Raw genomic sequence first — 25507 nt, 5'->3', positions numbered from 1 at the left:
GCCACTCAACTCTTCAACATACAGAAGTTTAGTTCGTGAATGAATAACGATTGAATTATAATATATGTTGATGCTTAAGGGTCAAAGCTGTATAACTGAGAGGAGACCTCCACATAGCCTTTAAAGGAATGTGGAGAACCGACCAGGGCTTCTGTTCTAATGTCCAATCCTCACCTTCTCGTGGTGCACCCTGTTGGGTATCAACTTGGATACTGAACAAACGAGGATGGGCTGGCAATTTGGGGTTTAGCCGACCAAATTGTATTCTTATTGGTTAAACCAAAATAAAAAAAAATGATACAACATGACAAAATTTCATGCCGGCTGGGGTGTCGCCTGGTTAAACAAGGCCCCTGTTGTTTTCGCCAGGGAACCAGGGCGAACAGTGAAAAGTCAGCTACTGGAACAAATCTGAAAAAACACTCCAACTCATCATCACCAGAGTCAAAGATCGGTACTAACAACATAAGAAGCCTGAATGGCAAAGAAATGGAGCTAGCTGAGGAATTAGATAATTATACCAGATCGACATAATAGGGGTGACTGAAACAAAAAAGACAAAAACTGGTGAGATCTTTCTGAGCAATAAATACAAAATGTTATATTCAGGCAATGACAATCAAGGAAAAGAAGGAGTAGCCATAGTATTCAACACAAAATACGAGGCTAATCTTCTTGAATGGCAGGCAGTCTCAAGAAGAGTAATGTGGGCAAATATGAGAATGGGGAACTGGACAGTGAGACTTATTTGTGCCTATGATCCCACAGAAGGTTCTATTAAGGTAGAAGTGGAGGAATTTTTTGAGGCTTTACAAAAAGCAACTGACACAATGAAAAAGGAAAAGTTGGTCCTTGTTGGGGAACTAAATAGCAGAGTAGGAAATGATTGTGAGACATACAAAAATCTTTTGGGAAAATTTGGAGAAAAGAGCAAAGCTAATAATAATGGCAAATATCTGTTGGATTTCTGCTCAGGACATGGACTGGTTATTACTAACACCATGGTCTAACATAAAAATGTGCACAAATTCACATGGAAAGAAGAGGCAAGGAATAAGAAAAGTCTCAATGATTATGTTATTGTTGATAGTGATGTTTTCTCCCTGGTGCAGGATACTAGAGTGTACAGAGGATTTGAAATTGGAAGTGATCACTATTTAGTCTTGAGCAGGATAAAATTGAATTTCTTATTGAAAAGAATAACATGTAAGAAAGTTTTAAAGCGAATAAAAGTCGGGCAGCTCTCAGATGTGAACTGCAGACTAAAATACACAAAGATTATTGAAGAAAAAATGAAAGAGTTTGAGAACAGGAATCAAACCTTGGAGATTCAGTGGCAATACTTGAAAAAAGCCCTGATTCAGTAAGGAGGCATGTGGTGAAGTTGCCTGCAAGGATAGAAAAATTAGAACTCCATGGTGGAAACAGGCAGTTAAAGAGGCAGTGAAGGAAAAGAAGAAAGCATATCAAAAGTTCCTGGTAAATAAGTCAGCTTGTGCTCTTAGAGAATACAGAGACAAATGCAAGAATGCTAAACAATGTGTAAAACTAGCTAAACAAAAGTCATGGGAGGACTTTGGAAAGAATATAGAAAATAAATATCAAGAAGTGGCAAAATATTCTGGAGGTTGTTGAAGACGCTTAGGAATGGAGGAAAGAGTGCTGTAAAAGGAGTTAGAGATGATAAAGGTCACATGAAAAGAGGAGAAAAAGATATCCTTGAAGTATGGAGTAATTACTCTGAAAAACTGCTAAATGAAACAAGCAGTGATGACAGCACAGTGATAAAAAACACTCAAGAGGCATACAGTCAGGAATACATATCCATATTTGAAGTAGAAAAAGCCATCAAAGGCTTGAAATGTAGAAATGCAGCAGGAGTAGATGATATTCGGCCAGAAATGCTGAAGTATGGTGGTATAAAAGACTTACAGTGGCTGCACTGCATATTTCAGAAAGCCTGGACAGAGGGACGAATTCCCGATGATTGGAGTAGAGCTCATAGTACCCATATATAAAAAGGGAAATAAAACTGAATGTGAGAATTACACAAGTATTTTCCTACTGAGTGTTCCTGGCAAGATCTATGCAAGTATACTTGAGAAACGGTTGAGAAGAATTGTGGAAGAAAAGCTTGGTGAAGTACAAGATGGACTCAGGTTAAATAGAGGCTGTCAGGATCAGATCTTCACTTTACGACAAATAGTCGAGAAAGCATGGGAATATAACAAAGATCTGTAGTTAAGTTTTGCTGATTTGGAAAAGGCATATGACAAGGTGCCAAGAGAGAAGCTATTCAATACGCTACAGTTATATGGTGTCAATGGGGCATTATATCAAGCAATACTTAGTCTTTATTTGAGTTGTAAGTTGGCAGTTAGAATTGAAGGAAGTACAGGAAGATGGTTTAATGTTAAATCTGGTGTGAGACAAGAATGTACATTATCCCCTCTGTTATTCATTATCTATATGGATCACATTATGAAGGAAAGTGGTATTAAACATATCAAAATTGGAGATGTTAATGTCAGCTGTTTGCTTTATGCGGATGATGTTATACTTCTAAATAAATCCGCTACAAGTCTGCAAGATTCTCTGACTAAATTGAATAACTGTTGTCATAGATATGGTATGAAGGTCAGCAATAAAGAGACAAAGACAATGAAAATAGGCAGAATCACTGAAAATGTCAACAGTGTTGTGAATGGAGAACCTGTGGAACATGTAAAACATTTTAGCTACTTAGGTACGATTTTTAGTGAAGATGTTAAATTAAATATAGAAATAAATAACAGAATCAGCAAAGCTGGTATGGTGGGAAGTCAATTGAATAAATTCATATGGAATAAGAGAGAAATTAGTCGGAACACTAAATTAGCTGTATACAAGACAGTGTTCAAACCAGTTTTAACTTATGGATCTGAGATCAGAAGTAAAACACTTGACCAAAGACTAGAGACCACAGATATGAGAGGCGTGAACAGATGGCATCAATGGCAATATCATATTAAAAACGAGGATATTAGGAAAGAACTTGACATTGTCAGCATCCAAGAATGCGTTAGCAGAGCTAATCTCAGGTGGTATGGTCACTTAAACAGAATGGGCAAAGAAAGATTAGCAAAACAAGCGTTCTCTGCCAGGTTGGCAGGAAAACGACCCAGAGAAAGACCAAGATATAGGTGGATTGATACGATAAAAAGTGCCTTAGATGATAGAAATATAAGATCTGATAATGTTGGAGTCTTGACAAGTAACAGACTGATTTGGAGGAAAATTGTAGATAGGAAGTTGATAATGATGTAATTTTTTTCATGTAGTACTATCATATCCTCTACACCCCTTGAGGGGTTCATGGCAGGAATTTGATGATGATGATGTTGATGAATATTAGAACATTAATGCTCACTTGTATGTCGATAAGTAAAAATGAGACTGGGATCGAATACTTGTAAGTATTAGTAAATAAGAACCACGCACGTGTTGCAATCTCGCTTCCATTGCGCCGGACTGCAGGAACCACCAACATCCATTTATTGGTAAATACATCATTTTGGCCTACTTGATTGGCCTCAGTAACTATTTTCATGAACTGACTCCATCTTACAGGTCCGATTCATGGAACTGTAAGATGGAGGTACTGATCTCATTATTCACTCTTAATTGCGTTGTCATTACATCCATGTCTTTTGTCATGGAGGTTATCCAAGTTAACCAAATTAAATATTACCCATACAGTGATGTCTTATATTTTTCTGTCGACTCCCAATTGACTCTTGAGCCCAAATCGACCCCTAACAATGTCATATCGACCACTTTGGTGACCATCGCTTTAATACTATCAAATTACACAGTGGTAAAGATTTTTTTTTTTTTTACACTCATCATCATCAAATTCCTGGCATGTATCCTCAAAGGATGTACAGGATATGATAGTACTACACGAAAAATTTACATCATTACTAACTTCCTATCTACAATTTTCCTCCAAATCAGTCTGTTACATATCAAGACTCCAACATTATCAGATCTTATATTTCTATTGTCTAAGACACTTTGTACTGTATCAATCCACCTTGGTCTTCATCTGGGTCGTTTTCCTGCAAACCTGGCAGAGAACACTTGTTTTGCTAATCTTTCCTCGCCCATTCTGTTTAAGTGACCATACCACCAGAGATTACCTTTGCTAACGCATTCCTGGATGCTGACAATGTCAAGTTCTTTCCTAATATCCTCATTTTTAATATGATATTGCCATTGATGCCATCTGTTCACGCCTCTAATCTTTCTCTGGACTCTCATATCTGCGGTCTCTAGTCTTTGGTCAAGTGTTTTCCTTCTCACCCAGCTCTCAGATCCATAAGTTAAAACTGGTTTGAATAATGTCTTGTATACAGCTAATTTAGTGTTCTGACTAATTTCTCTCTTATTCCATATAAATTTACTCAATTGACTTCCTACCATACCAGCTTTGTTGATTCTGTTGTCTATTTCTATATTTAATTCACCATCTTCACTAAAAATCGTGCCTAAGTAGCTGAAATGTTTTACTTATTTCACAGGTTCTCCATTCACAACACAGTTGGCATTTTCAATGATTCTGCCAATTTTCATTGTCTTTGTCTTTTTATTGCTGACCTTCATACCATATCTCTTACAACCAGTTATTCAATTTAGTTAGGGAATCTTGCAGCGGATATATTTAGAAGCATAACATCGTCCGCATAAAGCAAAGAGCTGACATTAACGTCTCCAATTTTGATATCATGTTTAATACCACTTTCCTTCATAATGTTATTCATATAGATAATGAATAACAGAGGGGATAATGTACATTCTTGTCTCACACCAGATTTAACATTAAACCATCCTCCTTCAATTCTAACTGCTGACTTACAACTCAAGTAAAGACTAAATATTGCTTGATATATTGTCCCATTGAGACCATATAACTGTAGCATATTGAATAGCTTCTCTCTTGGCACCTTGTTATATGCCTTTTCCAAATCGACAAAACTTAAATATACAGATCTTTGTTATATTCCCATGATTTCTCCACTATTTGTCTTATACCACCATACTTCAGCATTTCTGGTCGAATATCATCTACTCCTGCTGCCTCTCCACATTTCAAGCCTTTCATGGCTTTTTCTACTTCAAGTATGGATAAGTATTCCTGACTGCATGCCTCGTCAATGTTTTTTACCACCGTGCTGTCATCACTGCTTGTTTCATTTAGCAGTTTTTCAAAGTAATTACTCCATACTTCAAGAATATCTTTTTCTCCCGTTTTCATGTCACCTTTATCATCTCTAACTCCTTATACAGCACTCTTTCCTCCATTCTTAAGCTTCTTCAACAACCTCCAGAATATTTTACCACCTTCTTGATGTTTATTTTCTATTTCCTGCCAAAGTCCTCCCATGAGGTATTTGGCAGGAACTGTTTAGCATTCTTGCATTTGTCTCTGTATTCTCTAAGAGCACAACCTGACCTATTTGAAAGGAACGTTTGATATGCTTTCTTCTTTTCCTTCACTGCCTTTGAACTTCCCATGTCCACCGTGGAGTTCTAATTTTTCTATCCTTGCACACAACTTCACCACATGTCTCTCTAGCCGAATCAATCAGGATTTTCTTCAAGGCTTGCCACTGAATCTCCAAAGTTTGGTTCCTGTTCTCAAACTTTTTTATTTTTTCTTCAATAATCTTTGTGTATTTTAGTCTACAGTTCATGTCTGAGAGCTGCTCAACTTTCATTCGCTTTAAAACTTTCTTACATGTTATTCTTTTCAATATGAAATTCAATTTTATCCTGCTCAAGACTAAATAGTGATCATTTCCAATTTCAAATTTCAAGCTGGATTCAGGTCAAATAGAGGCTGTCAGGATCAGATCTTCATTTTACGACAAATATGAAGAAATCATGGGAATATAACAAAGATCTGTATTTAAGTTTTGTCGATTTGGAAAAGGCATATGACAAGGTGCCAAGAGAGAAGCTATTCAATACGCTGCAGTTATATGGTGTCAATGGGGCATTATATCAAGCAATACTTAGTCTTTATTTGAGTTGTAAGTCAGCAGTTAGAATTGAAGGAAGTACAGGAAGATGGTTTAATGTTGAATCTGGTGTGAGACAAGGATGTACATTATCCCCTCTGTTATTCATTATCTATATGGATCACATTATGAAGGAAAGTGGTATTAAACATGATATTAAAATTGGAGATGTTAATGTCAGCTCTTTGCTTTGTGCAGACAATGTTATACTTCTAAATAAATCTGCTAAAAGTCTGCAAGATTCTCTGTCTAAATTGAATAACTGTTGTAATAGATATGGTATGAAGGTCAGCAATAAAAAGACAAAGACAATGAAAATAGGCAGAATCATTGAAAATGTCAACTGTGTTGTGAATGGAGAACCTGTGGAACAAGAAAAACATTTCAACTACTTTGGCACAGTTTTTAGTGAAGATGGTAAATTAAATATGGAAATAGACAATAGAATCAACAAAGCTGGTATGGTGGGAAGTCAATTGAATAAATTCATATTGAATTAGAGAGAAATTAGTCGGAACACTAAATTAGCTGTATACAAGACAGTGTTCAAACCAGTTTTAACTTATGGATCTGAGAGCTTGGTCAGAAGTAAAACACTTGACCAAAGACTAGAGACCGCAGATATGAAAGTCCTGAGAAAGATTAGAGGCGTGAACAGATGGCATCAATGGCAATATCATATTAAAAATGAGGATATTAGGAAAGAGCTTGCAATTGTCAGTATCCAGGAAAGCATTAGCAGAGCTAATCTCAGGTGGTATGGTCATTTAAACATTCCGTTTAATGTTTAAATGAATGGGTGAGGAAAGATTGGCAAAACAAGTGTTCTCTGCCAGGTTGGCAGGAAAACAACTCAGAAGAAGACCAAGATATAGGTGGAATGATATGGTACAAAGTGCCATAGACGATAGAAATATAAGATCTGATAATGTTGGAGTCTTGACAAGTAACAGACTGATTTGGAGGAAAATTGTAGATAGGAAATTAGTAATGATGTAAATTTTTTATGTAGTACTATCATATCCTGTACACCCCTTGAGGGTACATGGCAGGAATTTGATGATGATGATGATGATTAGCCCACCCGTGGTGCTAAATACATGATAAGTACATCACCTTTTCAAGATGAGATTTATATAAAAGAAAATGCTGTTGTAGAGAACTAACGAGTAATAAACCTCTTTTCCGTGCTTTGAAATACAAAATGAATAAGTATTCATCATTTTATACTAAGTAGACAAAAAATATTTGTCTTAAACTTAAAATTTAACTTAAAAACTTTTAAAGACAAAATCCTTCATTTTAATCAATTTCAGTGAAATTTTATGCCTTTTAGGCTATTTTCTTTATTATTAATGACTTGTATACCAATCAAGAGTTTTCTTTCCAAAAATACATTTCAAGAATGAGTTACTCATGATATTGTAGGTTTCTGCCTGGTCTCAGATGAGAATCAGCAGTTTTGAAAAAGCTATCAGCTTAGATTTCTCTTTATGATTAATCTTTGCATTTACTGAAGATACCAAACACATGCAAGAAGGGTGACCACCACTACTATGATAAGGAGGGGCAAATCACATTATGAGAGAAAATTAGGTAGGCAGAATGAAAAAATCAGAGTTTTATCACCATGTAGCAGGTAACAGAAAGAAAGATTATGGAAAAATAAATTTAATCATTGTAGATAGCCGGAAAGTTACAGAAGCAGGAGAAACACGAGTTATTCAGTGTTCATTTGCAAGTGTGTATCATCTGTTACAGGAGATACCACAGTTGCCTATGTGACAGACTGATGTGAGAATTGAGAAAGATGAATTGGAGGTGCTCAGAATATTGAGAAATATCAATGTGAATACAGCAATGGATTTGGATGGCATGTCAGCCCGTGTGTTACAAGAATTAGCAAGAGAACTACAGTGCTTAAACAGCTTCTGATGAAGCTGTTTAAGTCTCCACTCTGACAGTTCCAAGGAAGTGAAAAGAGGACAAGATAGTTTCAATACCTAAACGAGATACCAAGACAGAAGTAACAAATTACAGACTAATTAGTATTTCAGGAATTGGTGGATGGGAATATGATACTCTATGGTGGGTAGCAAGATTTTGTAAAAGGTGAATTCTGCCTTAACTTTACTCACATTTTATAATAGCACAACAGCTGAACTAGATATAAGAAATGGCTACGCCATGATACTGATGGACTTTGAAAGGCATCTGACAGAATACCGAACAGAAAACTAGTACATAAATTGGAACAAATGGGAATGGATATGAATAGGGTGCCATGGAGCAAGAAACAACTGACACCAAAGAATATATGGTGAAGTGGAATTCAGGAAAATATGGGTGGAAAATTAAACAGTAGTGACCCTAGTAGAGTGCCTCAAGGCTCTTCTGTACTAGGGCTAGTACTGTTTAATTTGTTAATTAATAACATGGAGAATGATTTTGGGAGAAGAGGTGTTCAGAGCTGTTTGCTGTTGGTGTAAAACTATTCCTGGGAAGGCAATAATTAATAAAGGCTATGTACAGCTCCTACAGGATGATTTAAATAAGTTAGCAGTGTGGATGAAGGATAATGGTTGTCAATTTAATATAGCAAAGTGTAAAGTTATGGATGAAAAGATTTCATACTGTGTATTACACTGATTTTACTGGATTTCAAGAAACTGACAAGGCTAGGGATATGGCAGTGATGGTGGATAGAGAGTTGAAGTTCAGATGGCATACTGCAAAATAGCTCAAAGGATTACTGAGATGTCAAACACATCAACAGATAAAGATAGAGATGTTATTATTTCTCTTTATAAGATTATGAAATGACCACATCTTAACTAATATGCACAGATTTGGTTGACTGGGTTCCTTGGGTAAGGTGGTGGTGGTGGTGGAGAGAATGCAGAAACATGTTTCTGCATTCTCTCCAATCTGTTACAAGATTGTAACAGATCTGTGGAATGCTCCTTATGAGGATAGATTAAAGGTGGATGTGAGTTGCAAAATTTAGATTGCAAGCTGAAAAGAGTGGACATGATAGTTATTAAAAGGGGTCCATAAGAGTGATAAAAAAGAAATTTTTCAATATGTAACAAGTAGCAAGAAAACTAGAAGAGGTTAACCATGAAAGTTATACAAAGATGTGATTAGTAAGAGTGTGGATTGGATTTTTTGCTTGGACAGTAGTGAATGACTGGAATGCCCTGACAGTGAATAAATTTTAGAAGAGGTATGGTAAGTATTGTGTGAATAATGGTTAGTATGGGTCTCCTGTGTTGTGTCTTCCAACTCCATGAAGATACCAGTATAATATTAAGACCCACTGAACTGTTGTTTCTGAAATATGGCTGAAGTATATAGCTGAAGTAGTGTTACCACTGGCTATGAGGCCAGTGGTAACAGAAATATTGTATTTCTTCTATTAAATGCATGTATTCTAGCCATTTGCCTATTTCATGGGATGAAAAAATGAGTTTACAGGAGGCAATGAGTTTACTCGCCACCTCTGTATCTCTATGTAAATGATGTAGAGCAATGTGAGATGTGTTCATATCACATGAGGGTCTTTGAATACTAATAGCTTTCGAAACACTGCTGTTCGAAAACAGCTGTCAGGTCCATTAAACCAATAATTAAAAATGATAATAAAAGAATATATGTATTCCTGGGCAGTATAATGGTGTGATGCCAGTGCAACTCATGCCAAAGGTTTGTATTTTGCATTTTTCTTAAATCCTCAACTCTTAAATCATTTAAAAAAATTTTAAACAATTTTTGGTTGCACAGAGTAAAAATGGTGGATATTTATTATTTTTTACTTAAAGAGAAATATCTTACTTCGAGATGCAATTTTTTGACTCTCTCGTTTTTGTTTCTCTCTTCCATCATTAGAACTACTTGATGTTGCACTTGAATATATCTGTTTTGGAATGGTTTCAGTATTATCAAAATAAGTCTTGCTTATTCTTGGACGTGATATATATGATGGGTTCACTTCAAGAAATACTGGTTTATCGTAGTCACTTCCCATTTGCACTTCACTTCTGCTAGGTGTCTGCATTCCATTAGTACCCAGCACATCACTAGTGCTGGAAACTTTATTAATGTTAAATTCTTTAGGCAATTTAGGCAACAATAGTTCTTTGTTTTGCAAATAAGATGGTGTTCTATGAATTTTTTTCTGCTTATTGCAAAGTGGATATTCATTCAAAACTCTGGTTGTTGTTATACTTTTGGGAACAAATTTTGATTTTGGCAGATTTACCTCTTTTACCATGCTTTGCTTTGAATATAGTGCAAAAGGTGGTCTATGCACAGTTTTTTTAACTACTGAGATTATACCTGGCTGACTATTATTTTCATGATCATTTAGATGAACTTGTTCTGGCTGCTTTGGGACAAATTTTAGAGCAGCAATATTTTTTTCAATTTGCTCTTGTCCTGATCTCAAGTTAGCAAATAAGTTGTCCCACATATGTCGAAGGTGAGAGACATTTTGTCGACTATCCTGATATTCCTCGGTGCTATTTCTCATATGTTACCTATTAAAAAAAAATTAATAAATAAATAAAAACATGTATGATTTATTTCTTCAAATTGAGATAAATATATAGGCAGCAACTTCGAGAAAGTAAATGGAAATTATCAAATAATTAAATTTTAAAAAAAATGAATAGAGTAAACAAAAAGGTGCTTCACTAGTTAAAGGATGTTACAAATGAAACACATCCAATTAAAGCAATATTTCCTGAATTTTCAGTACCTGTTTATCCCTTTTAAAATTTTGGTAACACTGGCATACCCCCCCCTCCCTCTAGAGCAGCAATATATCCTCTCAAAGGCAATCTGAGAAAAATTGCATTTCTTTCAAGCACAAATAATTAAAGATTTTTTTAGCATCTGTATTATAATATAGGTACTGACTGACCTCTGTTAGGTTAATGATTGTATCATCAACCATATAGCTAGAGCTATTTGTATTAAAAGTTTAAATTTTGAGGGACGAGTGAAAGTTAGTGAAGAGTTCTGCTAATTTTAATGTGTCTCAAAATTTAAAAAATTAAAATTTTAATATAATTAGTCCAAACAACATAGTTTAGAACATGATTGTATAATAAACCCAATGTGGTCCTAATGGAGGTCAGTTGATACCTGCCAAGAGACACACTTTGTTTAAAACTTCCTTTAGGTTTTTTTAGTTATGAAAAAATTAATTATAGAATAAACCTGTGCTTATGTGTAATAATATCACAACAAAATATAAAAGTAAAAAAAGTATTCAAAAAAATGTTTTTCTAAAAATATGCCTTATATTCCCTAATGATTTTATTGAATACCACACTTTGGGAAACACTGCATTAAAAAAAGGAACTTTAGAACAGAATATCATTTTTTAGGCATTCTTCATACTCCAAAACAAGACCATATTAATCACTCAAAGCTACCCAGCCAAAAATGTTTATACACTTTACTTCAAGCAAGGCTTTGTTGTAAGTGTGTCAAAACTTTTTGTAAATGTGAAACAATTAATTCTCATAATTATATTTTTAGAATATTACATTTTTTCCTATTTAATTATATTTAACTCATTAACTTTCATGATCCTCATTTAGGGATCAGCAATATTTTTTATGTTGACACCACTAATTTTAAACTTTTTGAGTATTTTAAAGGTTATGTGTGTACATCAAAGTCTGCTCTCAATGTATGTAGTGAAAGTTTTTAGTTTGATTAAAAAATATGTGTAATAAATGATACTGATTCAAAGTTTTGCCGGTAAGTGATGCTTTTTTCACATATGCCTATTCGATAATTGAAAATCTCATATTTTATGTCGAAATAAATCATTTTCCATTATGGAGGTTATGTACATATGTGTTCTGAATAACATAGTACGAAAATTGAGCAAGTTTCAAATTTCATTACTTGATAAGCTGAAAAATATGATGATCCCCATTTGGGACCCACAGCTAGTGTAATGTAAAATGATTTACCATTTAGACTTACATCAAATATTATCTTATGAATACCGAGATTGCGATTTTTTATTACTTCTATGAAAATTATTATTCTTAAGAATATTTTTATAGCTATTCAATTTATTTTTCAGGATAATCATGAGTAGAAAAAAGTTTTTAACGCTAAGAGAACTGGAAGAATATTGGAACAATGAACTTGATTTGACAGATGATGAAGGAACTACCACTGGATAGAGTGGATGATGTTTCAGATTTGGAAGATATAGATGACAATATTCTTGACGATACCATTCCAAATGACATTCCAGGTTCAATAGAAATTCATGGCACAAAATGTAATAAAGAGAGTGTAGTTCCAAGAAATAAAAAACCTAAAAAGGAAAAACCCATATCGGATTGGAATCGAGAAAGAGCATCATTCAATATTTCTACTGATGGTGAAGAAGAATGCAAGCAATGTAAAATAAACATGATAGGAAGAGTAAAAGGTAAAACCCCAGTAGAAATTTTTGAAATGTTCTTTACAGATAATCTAGTAGACTGTATCATACAACATAGTATATTGTATGCAGCTCAAAATAATTGTCACCAATTTACGCTCTCGGCAGAATGCTTCAAGATATTCTTGAGAATATTACTTTTAACTGGATATCACTCTCTACCCCAAGAGCAGATGTATTGATCATAAGAAGAAGATATAAATATAGGAATTGTACGAAAATGTATGCCAAAAAATCAGTATATTGAAATAAAGAGAAACCTGCATTTTAGTGATAATACAGGCATACCAATAATAAATGGAAACAGGGACAAATTATTCAAAATTCGACCAATTGTTGATGAGCTGAATAAGAATTTCATGCAATTTGGAGTATTTTCCCATATTAGTAATGATGAACAAATGGTGCATTATTATGGTCACCATTATCTAAAGCAATTTATTAGGGGCAAGCCCATTCCTTTCAGTTTCAAGCAATGGGCTATGTGTTGCGCGGAGACTGGGTATTGCTATAATGCGGAAATCTATGAAGGCAAACTAAGTAATTCTGAAACAGATACGAATGGGTTAGGTATGACAGTAATATTGAACAAGGTGGCAACTATAGACAAACCAGAAGAACACTGCTTTTACTTCGATAACGTTTTCACAAGTTTTGATTTGATAAAAAAATTTAAAAGAGAAAAATATACCTGCGACAGGAACAGCAAGATATAATAGGATGAATAAATGCCCAATAAAAACAGACGGGGAAATGAAAAAAGAATTCTGTGGGTCTTTTGATCATAGATTTGACAAAAGAAATGAAATATTTGGTCTTGTTTGGAAAGATAACAACACTGTTAAAATTTTATCAAATCATTTGGAAGTTCTACCGTTGGGACGAGTGTCAACATGGTCTAGAGCTGAGAAGAAACAAGTGATAATTCTGCAGCCTAGTGCTATTGCAAATTACAATAAGTACATGGGCGGTGTTGATAAGCTTGACTGGAATATACAAAAGTATCGAATAAAAATAAGAGGCAAGAAATGGTATTTTCCAATTTTCATTAATGCAGTGGATATGGCTATAGTCAATGCTTATGTCATATACTGCAGTGCTAATGGAAAAATGCCACTATTGGATTTCAGAAGAATGGTTACGAGGTCCTACTTGAATATACACTCTCAATCTGATCCCAAAAATAGTGGAAGGCCATCCTACAGTGTGAATTCACAGAAGCGTGTACCAGAAGACGTGAGAAAAAAATCCTGCAGGGCATTATTTACAGAGAACATTAGATGTAAAACAAAGAAAATGTGCGGTCTGTAAGAAAAATGTTAGGAAACAATGTGTAAAGTGTGATGTCGGGTTATATGTAGACTGTGTTGTTCAATGGCATTTATAAAATAATGATATAATTTTTTATTTAAATTAAGGGGATATAAAATCCCACATTGTTTCAAAACCGAATAAGAAACTCAAAGATTGGAATCAGAGAGTTTCATGTCGAATATAGTAAACTATAAAGTATCGGCGATCACTTGCGTGAGCTAATGCAAGTGACCCTAGTACATAGTACAATACCGGACAACTCGTTGCAAAGGTGGGGAAAGTTCAGATCGCTATTCTTAGGTATTTTCCATAATGTAAAAACACATTTCCTAGGAAATGTATGCTGTTATATGTATGATATAATTATTTACTTCACGTACCATGATCCCCAAATGGGGATTTTTTTTTTAAATCAATAAAAATCATATTTTTACTTTCTATATTATAAAATTAGATATCGCACGTGTGTTTACATGCAAAAAAACATTACTTCATTCAAGAAAATAATTTTTAAAAAAATCTGGCAGGAAATGGGTTAATTAAAGAAAAAAAAATTTTTTTTAAGTTTTATAGCCTCAGGAAAAGGAGAAAGAGGGGGAATATGATTGAGACATACAAGCTAGTCAAGGGTTGTTATCAGGTTTACATCGAAGAGATTTTTCATAGAATGGGAAAGGGGGAGGGGGAGAACAAGAGGCCATTGTTGGAAACTATAAGAAAGGTGTGAGCAGAGGAGTGAGGAGCAAGTTCTTTGCGTGGAGAGTGGTTAGTGAGTGGAATGCATTGCCTGAGTGTGTTGTGAATGTAGAAACATTGAATCATTTTAAAGCACAGTTGGATGAGCATTGTGTGCAATAGTTTTTCCACAGACCATCACAAACATCCATGTCAACGGCAGGATTCGAATCCGCAGTCTTTGATGTGATGACCAATTTAGGGAATATTATTATTATTATTTGACACCTCCAGGGAGTCCAAAGACTCATCGAGAGAGAGTGTGCCTACAGCATCGAATGATTGGACCCCTACCAACTACTAACCGTGCTCAAACTTACTTAACTAAGCCATTAGTAGCAGAGGCTCTACCTATCGGCCAAACTTTGCCAGCATATGGTCTTCAGAGTTTGAGGAATACATGTAGGAAAGGATATATGATAGAAACAAACACTCTGTTAAGGGATCCAGTACAAATATAGCTATACCAGGTAGGATTAGCACTTGTGGGCATTCCTGGAAGCTGATTAAAGATGTGGTAAGAAAGCGTGCGAGACTCTTGTTATTCTCATGGTGGAAGTGTGTGGAACAGGCTACTGTGATTCAAACAGATAACATAGATATTTAAGCATGACAAAAAGGCCCTTCCCTTGATGTGTCCTTAACTCACTCAAAGTGCTATGATATCTTATATCACTGGTACAGCAGAATAATGCTAGGATATGGCTCCAAAATCTTAAGGGTTGTATTAATAAAAATTTAATGGATTATTTTATTGCCTCTCATTAAATTACCATTATATACAAATAACCAAACTTTATGCACTCCTTAAAAAATAACTTTATAGTTCACAGAGCATTAGGCTTAATTTGATAACCAATTATATTACTACTGAATGGGGAGCTCCATGAATGTCCACAAGTGCTAATCCTACCTGGTATTAGCATGAGAATGAGACTATCCACACAATACATATTTTACCTCTCCTTGAATACATTCATTGACAAAGCACCAGCAACAGACTCTAGCAAACCATTGCACTAATTCAGTGCTGTCCAATCCAATTAAAAACCTAGTCCTGAGGCCTTTACTAACCTCACACTTAATTTCCAGTTATGATTCCTTGTTCTAACAGGGAGTTAGTTAATTATTATATGATGATACAGCAGCTATGAGTCCCATATGGATAGTACGCCACCATCTTATGAAACCAACATAAAGTTACTGGTTATAATATTTTTTTGTCTGTCAATTGCATGTGTTCTCTTGACCAGATTGCCTGTTCTGAGGGGCAAAAAAAAAAAAAAAAAAAAAAAAAAACCTGAGTTTCCAGGAGAAAAAATCCTCTACCTCTGTATTCCTTTGTATAAATTCTATAAAGTCCTTTCATAGTAACTTAAAATGTTTATCATATCCCCCTCTTTTCTGTTAATCAACCAACTTCTGTAACCCACAAATTATCTCATTATTTCTCATAGAGAGCATTCCACAAGGCTCTCCCCTTTGTATATTCTCCACCACTTCTTCCATCCCAAGAAACCCAAGGGTGACCAGATCTGTGCATGATAATCCAGATGGATCATATTAAAGATACAATTCCCTATCTGCACATTAGCATGTTCTTCAATAACCAAGTAATCTGATAAACTGCCTTGGCCAATGCCGTCTAAATTTAATCTCTCCACCCAACATCTCCAAATCATTGGATTTAATTTCCTCGAGTAAAATTCTGTTAACATAGTACAAAATTTGTATTATTTTCATCCCAAAACGCATAGCTTTACACTTTTCCGCATTGAACTAGCACCCATTACTTTTGCTCGTACTATCAGTCTAATTAAATTATTCTACAGTTATTCTCTCTCTCTCTCTCTCTCTGGTACCCCTTGATTAACTATTATATTACCTAATTTTGTATCATCAGCAAACATTTATTTTTAAACAATTTCCTATATCATTGATGTACAAATTAAATAGCAGTGGTCCAAGTAGAGTTCCATGTGTTATCCTGTAAAGTGCTTCCAAATTCCAGCAGTATCATCCTATAGCTAGCCATTCCCTTTATTTAACTCAACTGTCCCTATAATAAAAGTGAGTATATTATTAAGATCTGTCTTCTTAATCCCCAGAGTATCATATTCTTGTCCATTCAGCGACACGCCGGCCATATGTGCAATGTGTGCGACGCACGCATGCGCCAGGATAGTAAAGGTGCCAAAGAGGAGGAAATACTTAAAAAAAAAAAAAAAAAAAAACGTTTTTTCAAGGTGATTTTTTTAATGGAGGGGGGGGGATAGGGGTGCCAATTAAAGTTTTGCACACAGGCACCAGACACTACTGGCACGACCCTGTGTCCATCCATTTCCAAATTCTGCCTCTGACAAACTACTACCTGTTTTTTAGCCACCCACTCTTAGGATACCAATTAGTCTGTAATTTGCCATCCTGTCTAAGAGCCTCCCGTATGCAATGAAAATATCTGCCTTTTTTTTTTTTTTTTGCAGCTCCTGCTATTCATCCATCTGATTTATCCTCCTTACATGTATACACTCAGATATAGCTTCCTTCAGACATCCTCAACCATCACATGGATTATTGTGCCAAGATTTGGTCACCAGGTTTTCAGAAGGATGAAGAGATGTTGGAAAGGGTCCAAAGGAGACTGACTAAGGCAGTTTCTGACCTCTGGAATGTCGAGTATGAGGAAAGATTGAGAAGATGTAATTTGCAGAGTCTGGTGGACAGGAGGAAGAGGGGAGATATGATAGAGACCTACAAGTGGGTAAGGCGTTATTATAGGATCAATGTTGGAGAAGTTTTACAGAGAATAGTGGGAGATCAGGAGAGAACCAGAGGTCATCCCTGGAAACTGTATAAAGAGGGTGTGAGTAAGGGAGTGAGAGGTAGGTTTTTTTTGTGCAGAGTTGTGAATAATTGGAATGCCTTGCTTGAGAATGTGGTGTCTGCAAAGAGTTTGAATGTGTTTAAAACGTGGTATGATGAGCTGTGTGTGTGATAAAAGGACCTCCTAGATGAGTCTTTGACTCCATGAGGTCTTGGGGTGGTAATAATAATAATAATCTCTGATGCACTGCTAACATTGTCCCTTGCATATTCTTAAACCATGGTACTGTTTTAAGCTGCCTCCTAAGATTGTCATTATTACCTGACCTACAGTTCCCCATATATATATATATAGCTTTGAACTGAAAATTCCATTTTCCCAATTCTGCCAGAACAGCAATCTGGTGTAATGTGGCTAACCTTTATTGAAAAATTCCCATCCACAACAAAGGTAGCCATACTGTATAATCACATGCTCTTTCAAGTAATTATCACACATTAGTTGAATAAATTCCATTTCCTTCCTGCAATGTAATCATTCCTCTTGCCAATCTATGTCCCTATAGCTGAAGTCACACATAACTGCACAGCCAGCACTCATCATACTGATTTGTCACTGCAAATCCTTTACATCTTCATACCGCATATAAGGGTTATTTTATAACCTTTTACCTCTTCCTTCATCCCGTGGCCTATAGTTACAGCTGCCTCAAATGCACTGCCTTCCAGATCTGTCTTTAAGCTAACTTTTTGATCTTAGTAACAGCAATTCAACACAATGAGCACAGTATTTTCCTCTCTCCTCCCAGAAAATACTATACCCCTTGAATTCTTGAAATCTCACAAATAAAATATACATAAACCTAAAAGGATAGCGATTTAAAAACATTAGGAATAAATAAATTCTAACAATTACTGCCAAAACCAGTTGTGGATTGCGCCTGCACTCTAGTACAAGTAGTTGGACTATTGTTGACTCAAGAAATCGAGGGCTCAACCATATAGACACTACACACGACAGTTTTTTTTTTTTTTTTCTTCTTTATGCACTCAGTTCACAGACAGTCAAACCAATAATTACTACCTGAAATAATTTTCAAAACTTTGATTCAGACGCTATATGGGATATTACTGAAGCCGAGAATAATACGCTTGAAATTTCAAATTTTTCATGTCAAACAATTTCTCCAAACATTAAGAACACGTGTAAACCTGTAAACCGATTCGTAACACATCATCCACTCTTTTTTTTTTTTTTTTTAAACATGATTATTATTTGAAATAGTACCACAATTGGTAGTTATCCAAGAAAAAAAAAATTACTTACGACAAAAATAGATTGTTATTATTATTATTTGCTTTCTTTGGTTGATATTGTATCACCAGGGTTAGCAGCCGTTAATGATAAGGTATTCTGTTTTTTTTTTTTAATTATTATTATTATTTGACACCTCCAGGGAGTCCAAAGACTCATCGAGGGAGAGTGTGCCAACAGCATCGAACGATTGAAACTCTTCCAACTACTAACCGCGCTCAAATTTACTTAACTGAGCCATTAGTAGCAGAGGCTCTCCAATCGACCAACATTTGCCGGCAATATTATTATTATTATTATTACGGGCCACTCCAAGGAGTCCTTAGACTCATCGAGGGAGGCCTAACATCATGTCAAGAACAACTATTTAACATCCACACAGTATCTATCATACTTTTTGCCTTGAACTCATTCACAGTTATGACACCCACAACGGACTCTGGCAGCTTATTCCACTCATTTACCACTCTCCAAGTAAAAAACCTAGCTCTAACACCCTTGCTAACCACACTTTTGCTCAGTTTCCATGGATGGCCTCTAGTCCTCCCACCACCAGTCCTGTTCTCAAAAATATCCTCTGAATTAATCTTATAGAAACCTTTCAGTAATTTGAATGTCTCAATCATATCAACACTTTTCCGCCTATCAAACAATTTCTGCAACCCACAAATCTTCAACCTGTTCTCATAAGGTTCATTCAATAGACCTGCTATCATCTTGGTCACTCGCCTCAGAATCCTCTCCGCCTCCTCCTCCCCCATCAAGAAGAAACCCTGGCGCCCAAATCTGGGCACAGTAGTCAAGATGGGGGTCTTATCAAGGCTCGATACATAGGAACAATAACTTGCTTGTCTCTGCTCGTCAAAGTATTCTTCAGTAACCAAGTGATTTGATGAGCTGAGTTAGCTGCTTTTGCAATGTTCCCCCTAAACTTCAACTTCCTATCCACCAACACTCCCAAATCCCTGGCCTCGTCAATCTCCTGAAGTACAGTCCCACCAAAAAAAAAAAAAGTTTATCTAGTGGTTGGTAAGATTCAAAAGCCTTTCTTCGCGCAGTCAAGCGCCATAGAATACAAACGCCATATCTACTGAGTTACACAAGCTCTTCATTAAATTAAATATTATTCAATTTATTAATTAATAAATGACGTCTTCATTTCATTGTCATTTATTAATTAATAAATTGAACTGCCCAAATTGAACAATGGAGATTGAACTGCCCACTCAGTCTCCAAAAGTTAGATAGGGCTAAATGGCCTCGCCTACTCCCGTATACGGGAATAAAAAGGCGTTAGCTGATTTTTTTTTTTTTTAATTAATAAATGAGGAAGATTCTTCAGCTCCTCACGTCACCGATGGGAAGCGAACCTAGGACACTTTTTCCCCAAGCAAAAGGTTGCAAAGCGCAAATTGCATCATCATGATTATAATCAAATTCCTGATATGTGTCCTTAAAAGATAATACATTATTAATAATTTATACCAAGTATTTCTTTCTGTAATTTCTATGTACCCCCCACCAATAAGTGAGATTTGGCTGGATAACGGCATTCTGACGAAATAGAGATGAAAAAGTATGATATTTCTTGTGAACATAGAAAAAGCAAAGAGAGAGATGACGTGCTGTTAATGATAGAAGAGGAATCATTCTCATGCAAGACAGAGATAAAAAGGAAAATATTTGAAGTAGTTTTGAGGCAGCGTAGTATGAGATAGAATCGAATAAAATCGTTGGATGTTGCTATAAACTTGAAAATACAAAAGGCAATGATAATGAAATGTATAAGCAGATTAGATAAGGAAATAGGGAGTTGGGATGACTAAAGAGCATCTGAAGAAAAAGAAAGTGAATTTTCGTGTTTTTGAGGGCCGGCTACTTCAAGCAGTATGTAACAGAGGGGACAATGAGGATCAATCATTTGATCATATGGAATGTGAAATGCGTTGCCAGAGGTGGTTGTGAATGCTTCATCTGAGTTTGAGGGGAAGTGTGACAGGCATTGTATGAATAACGATTAGTATGTCAGTAATGGCTCTCCCGTGATGAGTCTTTTGATTCCATGGAGGCACTCATAAGGGGAGGTGTCAACACTTCCTATGGATGGTGATAGTGAGCATGAAATGATTAGCTGGGTATTTGCCAACTATCCAGTTAATTCGTGTAGTTAAGGACTTCTCTGAAGAAAGAATGTATGTGACATACAAGGATGGTGATTATGAAAAGATTAGGAGGCAACTTCGAGTTATAGCATGGAATGGGTAGTTAAGCTGGAAATATATGAATGTTGTTTTGTTGCTATTCAAGAATTGTCAAGCAGAAGCACTCTATAAATATATTTCAAGGACCAGATAGATAAGATACCGGTGAGACGGCTGAATAAAGACATTAAACACAAAATCTGGACTATATGCACGATAAACTGAAAACGTTTAAGAGCACAAAGATCTAGCACTGGGTTGAAAAGAGTGGCACTGTGTTTTCTTTGATGAAATGGTAATAATCATTTCTTTGAGGAGTACAAAAAACCAGCAAAAAGAGTAAAGCGGTTATTAAGTAAGGGTTACAAAAGTGCAGTACGAGCAACAGTTAGCTACTGAAACAAACAAACAACCAAAATACACGGAGTTATTTTAATAAGTAGCCAGCAGAAGAAAGAGTGATTATGGAAGGATGATATTAGTTTGTTAAAATGATAAAAGGATATCCAGTACATAGGATATACACGTGCTTGAGATATTAAATGAGCATTTCAAAAAGGTTCATCCTTGTGAATGTGACATCATTCAGTACTTAAGTGCAGTGAAAAAGGAGAAGGGAACGACTGCGACAAAGCAGGAGGTTTTATATGGAAAATTGAGAAAATTTGTTGTTAAGAAAGCTGTGGAAATAGATGGCATATCACCATATGTTTTGGGTGAATGTGCCACGAAGTTAACATCTGCGTTGACGTAGTTGACTATCAGTCTTTAAGTGGAGTAAATTCCAAACGAGAGGAAGGAAAGCAAGATTGTACCGCTTCAAAAGGAAAGCAACAAAATTTGACTTCAGATTATTAGCCAATCTGTGTGGCAGGTGTTGTTCTTAAAGTATTGAAAACGTTTGAGGGCAGAAAGATCTAGCAGTGGGTTGAAAAGAGTGGCATTTTGTTTTCTTTGATAAATAGTATGGATTGATTTGCAAAAGAAATTGATATTTTAGAAATTTCTTACTAATTAGCATAAGGTGACTGGCCTATTGGACATGGATGTATGCACAATAGTATACTTAAATTTTGCAAAGGCTTTTGCTAGACTGCTAAATGAAAATTTGATAGTTAATCCGATACAGATGGGTTAGATAATAGATTTGGGCGTTGGATTGGAAATGGACTATATGATAGGTACCAGCAATTTGCATGGGGAGCAATAACCAGGAAGAGAAACTAACTAGTGGCATGTCTCAAGGGTCTGTTTTAAGACCATTGTTGTTGAATTTGTATGAATAATATTGGGAAATGGAAAGGCGATATATATTTTTTTTTGCAGATGACACAAATTTGGGAAACTATGAAGAGTATAGTTTAGTCTTACAAGAGGATTTGAAAAGACTTAGTGAAAGGGCATGGCTGTGGAATTAACTATTAAATGTTGCAAAGTGTAAACAATGAAAAAATAATAATAATAGTAAAATGCTTATTATTCCTCAAAGGATGTATTCGAGGCCATTTTAACTGTAAATATCTATCTTTTGGAATCTAAGGGGAAGTTAACCTTCATCCCTAGAGAACCACAGATAGTTGGCCCATTCACAAGTCTACTCAAATCCTCTTATAAGGCAAAAAAAACTGTTGTACTCTTCATAGTTATCAGCAGGTTGTCTATGGGGAAAGTGTTGTCCCAGAAAAGGAAGGAATGTCATTAGTGGTGTGCCCTTGAAGTCTGTATGGAGCCATTGTTTACTTTGTATGTAAATGACATTGGAAAGTGCAAATGGTACAAAGGAATTGGGGAGCGTTATGAGAAATAGAGGATGTTGTAGCTTTGTAATGAAACCTCAATAGACTGTCTCAATGGGCGAGTGTGTGTGTGGGAGGGTGGGGGTTGTCAATTTAACGTTACAAAATGTAAGGTTTTAAATTTTGGAATGCAGAGACTAGGATTGGTGGGGGTATTTTAGAGGAGGTTGAGAAGATAAATATTTGGGGTTATAGTGAATATGAACATGAAATTTCATGGACATTATGCTGAAATTGTGAGGACAACACAGCGGATTATCGGAATGATGCGCAGAATAATGACGTGTAGAAGTAAGAATGTTTTGATTCCATTGTACAAGACTTTAATCTGGCCCCAAATGGATTACTGTGCACAGTTTTGATCAGCAGGTATTCAAAAGGATGATGAGATGATGGGGTTATAGTGAATATGAACATGAAATTTCATGGACATTATGCTGAAATTGTGAGGACAACACAGCGGATTATCGGAATGATGCGCAGAATAATGACGTGTAGAAGTAAGAATGTTTTGATTCCATTGTACAAGACTTTAATCTGGCCCCAAATGGATTACTGTGCACAGTTTTGATCAGCAGGTATTCAAAAGGATGATGAGATGATGGGGTTATAGTGAATATGAACATGAAATTTCATGGACATTATGCTGAAATTGTGAGGACAACACAGCGGATTATCGGAATGATGCGCAGAATAATGACGTGTAGAAGTAAGAATGTTTTGATTCCATTGTACAAGACTTTAATCTGGCCCCAAATGGATTACTGTGCACAGTTTTGATCAGCAGGTATTCAAAAGGATGATGAGATATTGGAGTGGATCTAGACTAAGTTGGTTTAGGGTCTCTGGAATGTGGAATATTATGACAAATTTAGAGAATTCAAATTACAGAGCCTAGTGAATGGAAGGCAGGAGACATGATCAGAAGTGTAAGTTAAAAAAAAATCAGCTAACGCCTTTTTATTCTCGTATACGGGAGTAGGCGAGGCCATTTAGCCCTATCTAACTTTAGGAGACTGAGTGGACAGTTCAATCTCCACTGGTACAATCAGAGATAGATGGCCCAAGGCTATCACTAATTGAGCGGTATACAGTGAAGAGAGACGGCTCAAATGTGCCGCCATCTCGTGGTCCCTAACCCTAACACAATATATTTAATGTCTGAAATAATGTGGGTTCTACGGTCGATTTTCTTGAGTTTACGTGACGAAAAACCCTAGTTACCGGGAGGAAAAACCTGCTTGCCCGTGCCAGAGATCGACTAACTCGGGAATCGGTCGAAAAAGGGCTTAGAAAAATTTCCTCTAGTCGCCGACTAGACTCGAAACCAATTCTTCCTTCGTGTGGCCAAGCGCCGTGGTGTGCAAACGCCACAACCACTGAGCTACACAGGAAGTGTAAGTTGGTAAGGGGTAATTTTCAGATTAATGTGGATGAGATTTTTCATAGAATATATGGATACAAGAAGCCATCCCTTGAACCTGTATAATAAGGTGGAATATGAGCAAGGGGTGAGATGTAGACTTCTTACATGGAAAGTGGAGGGTGATTGGAATGCAATACCTGATAGTGTGGTGAGTGCATGGACAGAGAATGCATTTATATCGAGGTACAGTTAGCTGTGCATATGATAGTGGGACCTCCATTGATAAATCTCTTAACTCCATAGAGGTCTGTTGATAAAAATAATATTTGCATATATATGTCTTCTGACTAGTGCCAGAGGACATATATAATCAAAGATTAACTAATTTTAAAAGTTAGAAATTAGATTAACTGATGTGTAAGCATTCGAACAATGCTAGGTTTTGCTGTTATGCTCTTTGACATCATAGACATGTTCTATGGTTGTTAGATTTCTGATAAATGCAGACCAAACTTGGTGTATGATTAAACATTAGTTTTTGTTAACTGTACGTGATACGGAGCATTTCTGACGTTACTTTAAATTTTCATAAAAAAATCATCATTATACGTATCAAGGATTTAAGCCTAGCATGGCCTGTTCCGGCCTTAGAAGTCATCGTTGAATCGTTTAAAAGGACGTCCTGGTTTTCTTTTTCCTAATGGCTTGTACTTTAAGAAAATAGTTATGATTATTATATCATAAAAAAATAGTTATGATTATTATACCGTACTTTTGTTTTTTGTCAAAATATTTCGTGGCCATTGTTTGTTATGAGGTCTCTTTACCGGAAATTAAATGAAAATTTGTTAAACCTTAAAAGTTTTCATTCATTGCTAAGTTTTTTCTCTTGCTTTTCAATGTTTGTCCATCAAAATACGTATTTATCCATTACAGGTAATAATAACGTTTTACATGGGTAGGATTGCCATAAAAAAATTCCACTAGTAAACCAAAAACGAAAAAAAATGCTACTTTAATGAATATGGTCTATACTGGACTCCTTCTTTCACACTGACCGATGTCCAAAATTTATGATAATACGGCCTCAGTGCCTGTTGTCGACTCTTAATAACTACTGGTTCAAATTGTGTGGTTTATATTTTTAAAAAAATGAAGGTCCAAAATTTAGTTTTATAATTATTGCTTTGATTTTTTTAGTTACTTTGTTTCATTTGATTTTAAGTTTCTAATAAAATTATGAGATATGCAGGTTTTAGATATCCAAATCAATTTATAGTGTTAGTACTAAGTTAAGGGCTTTATTTGGGCGATTTAAAGATTTATATATTGAATGGTGTTCGACGAAAGGCATAATTGCAAATATATCCTTGATGACGTAGGATGCTTATTGGCTGGTTGTGGTTTGCATGTAGTTTTA

The 25507-nt window shown here is 35.6% G+C and overlaps 2 protein-coding genes across 4 annotated transcripts in view; one reads left to right on the top strand and one right to left on the bottom strand.

Annotated features, from left to right (window-relative positions):
* LOC150109393 (uncharacterized) overlaps positions 1-18864 on the bottom strand; it is a 160451-nt gene extending 141587 nt beyond the window's left edge. The window contains exons 1-2 of one of the 3 annotated variants that reach the window (XM_090407871.1): positions 18737-18864; positions 9897-10600 (exon numbers count right to left, since the gene is read on the bottom strand). In XM_090407871.1, coding sequence (XP_090263997.1) covers positions 9897-10593 — 697 coding nt within the window. In that variant the 5' untranslated portion in view covers positions 10594-10600; positions 18737-18864. Of the gene's footprint in view, positions 1-9896; positions 10601-18319; positions 18592-18736 lie in introns of those variants that run through there. The other 2 variants (XM_090407862.1, XM_090407881.1) reach the window with 2 other exon arrangements.
* LOC150109394 (uncharacterized) lies at positions 12249-12719 on the top strand. The gene has a single exon (XM_090402279.1). It carries the CDS (start codon positions 12249-12251, stop codon positions 12717-12719), a length of 471 nt encoding a protein of 156 aa, XP_090258405.1.
* Positions 18865-25507: the final 6643 nt, after the last annotated feature.

This window comes from Typopeltis vanoorti, chromosome 2 (assembly GCF_054136105.1).
Source record: "Typopeltis vanoorti isolate ZY-2024b chromosome 2, IOZ_Tvanoo_1.0, whole genome shotgun sequence".
Taxonomy (NCBI): Eukaryota; Metazoa; Arthropoda; class Arachnida; order Uropygi; family Thelyphonidae; genus Typopeltis; species Typopeltis vanoorti.
Note: the sequence above shows the minus strand (reverse complement) of the source record. Positions and strands in the feature narration are given on the sequence as shown.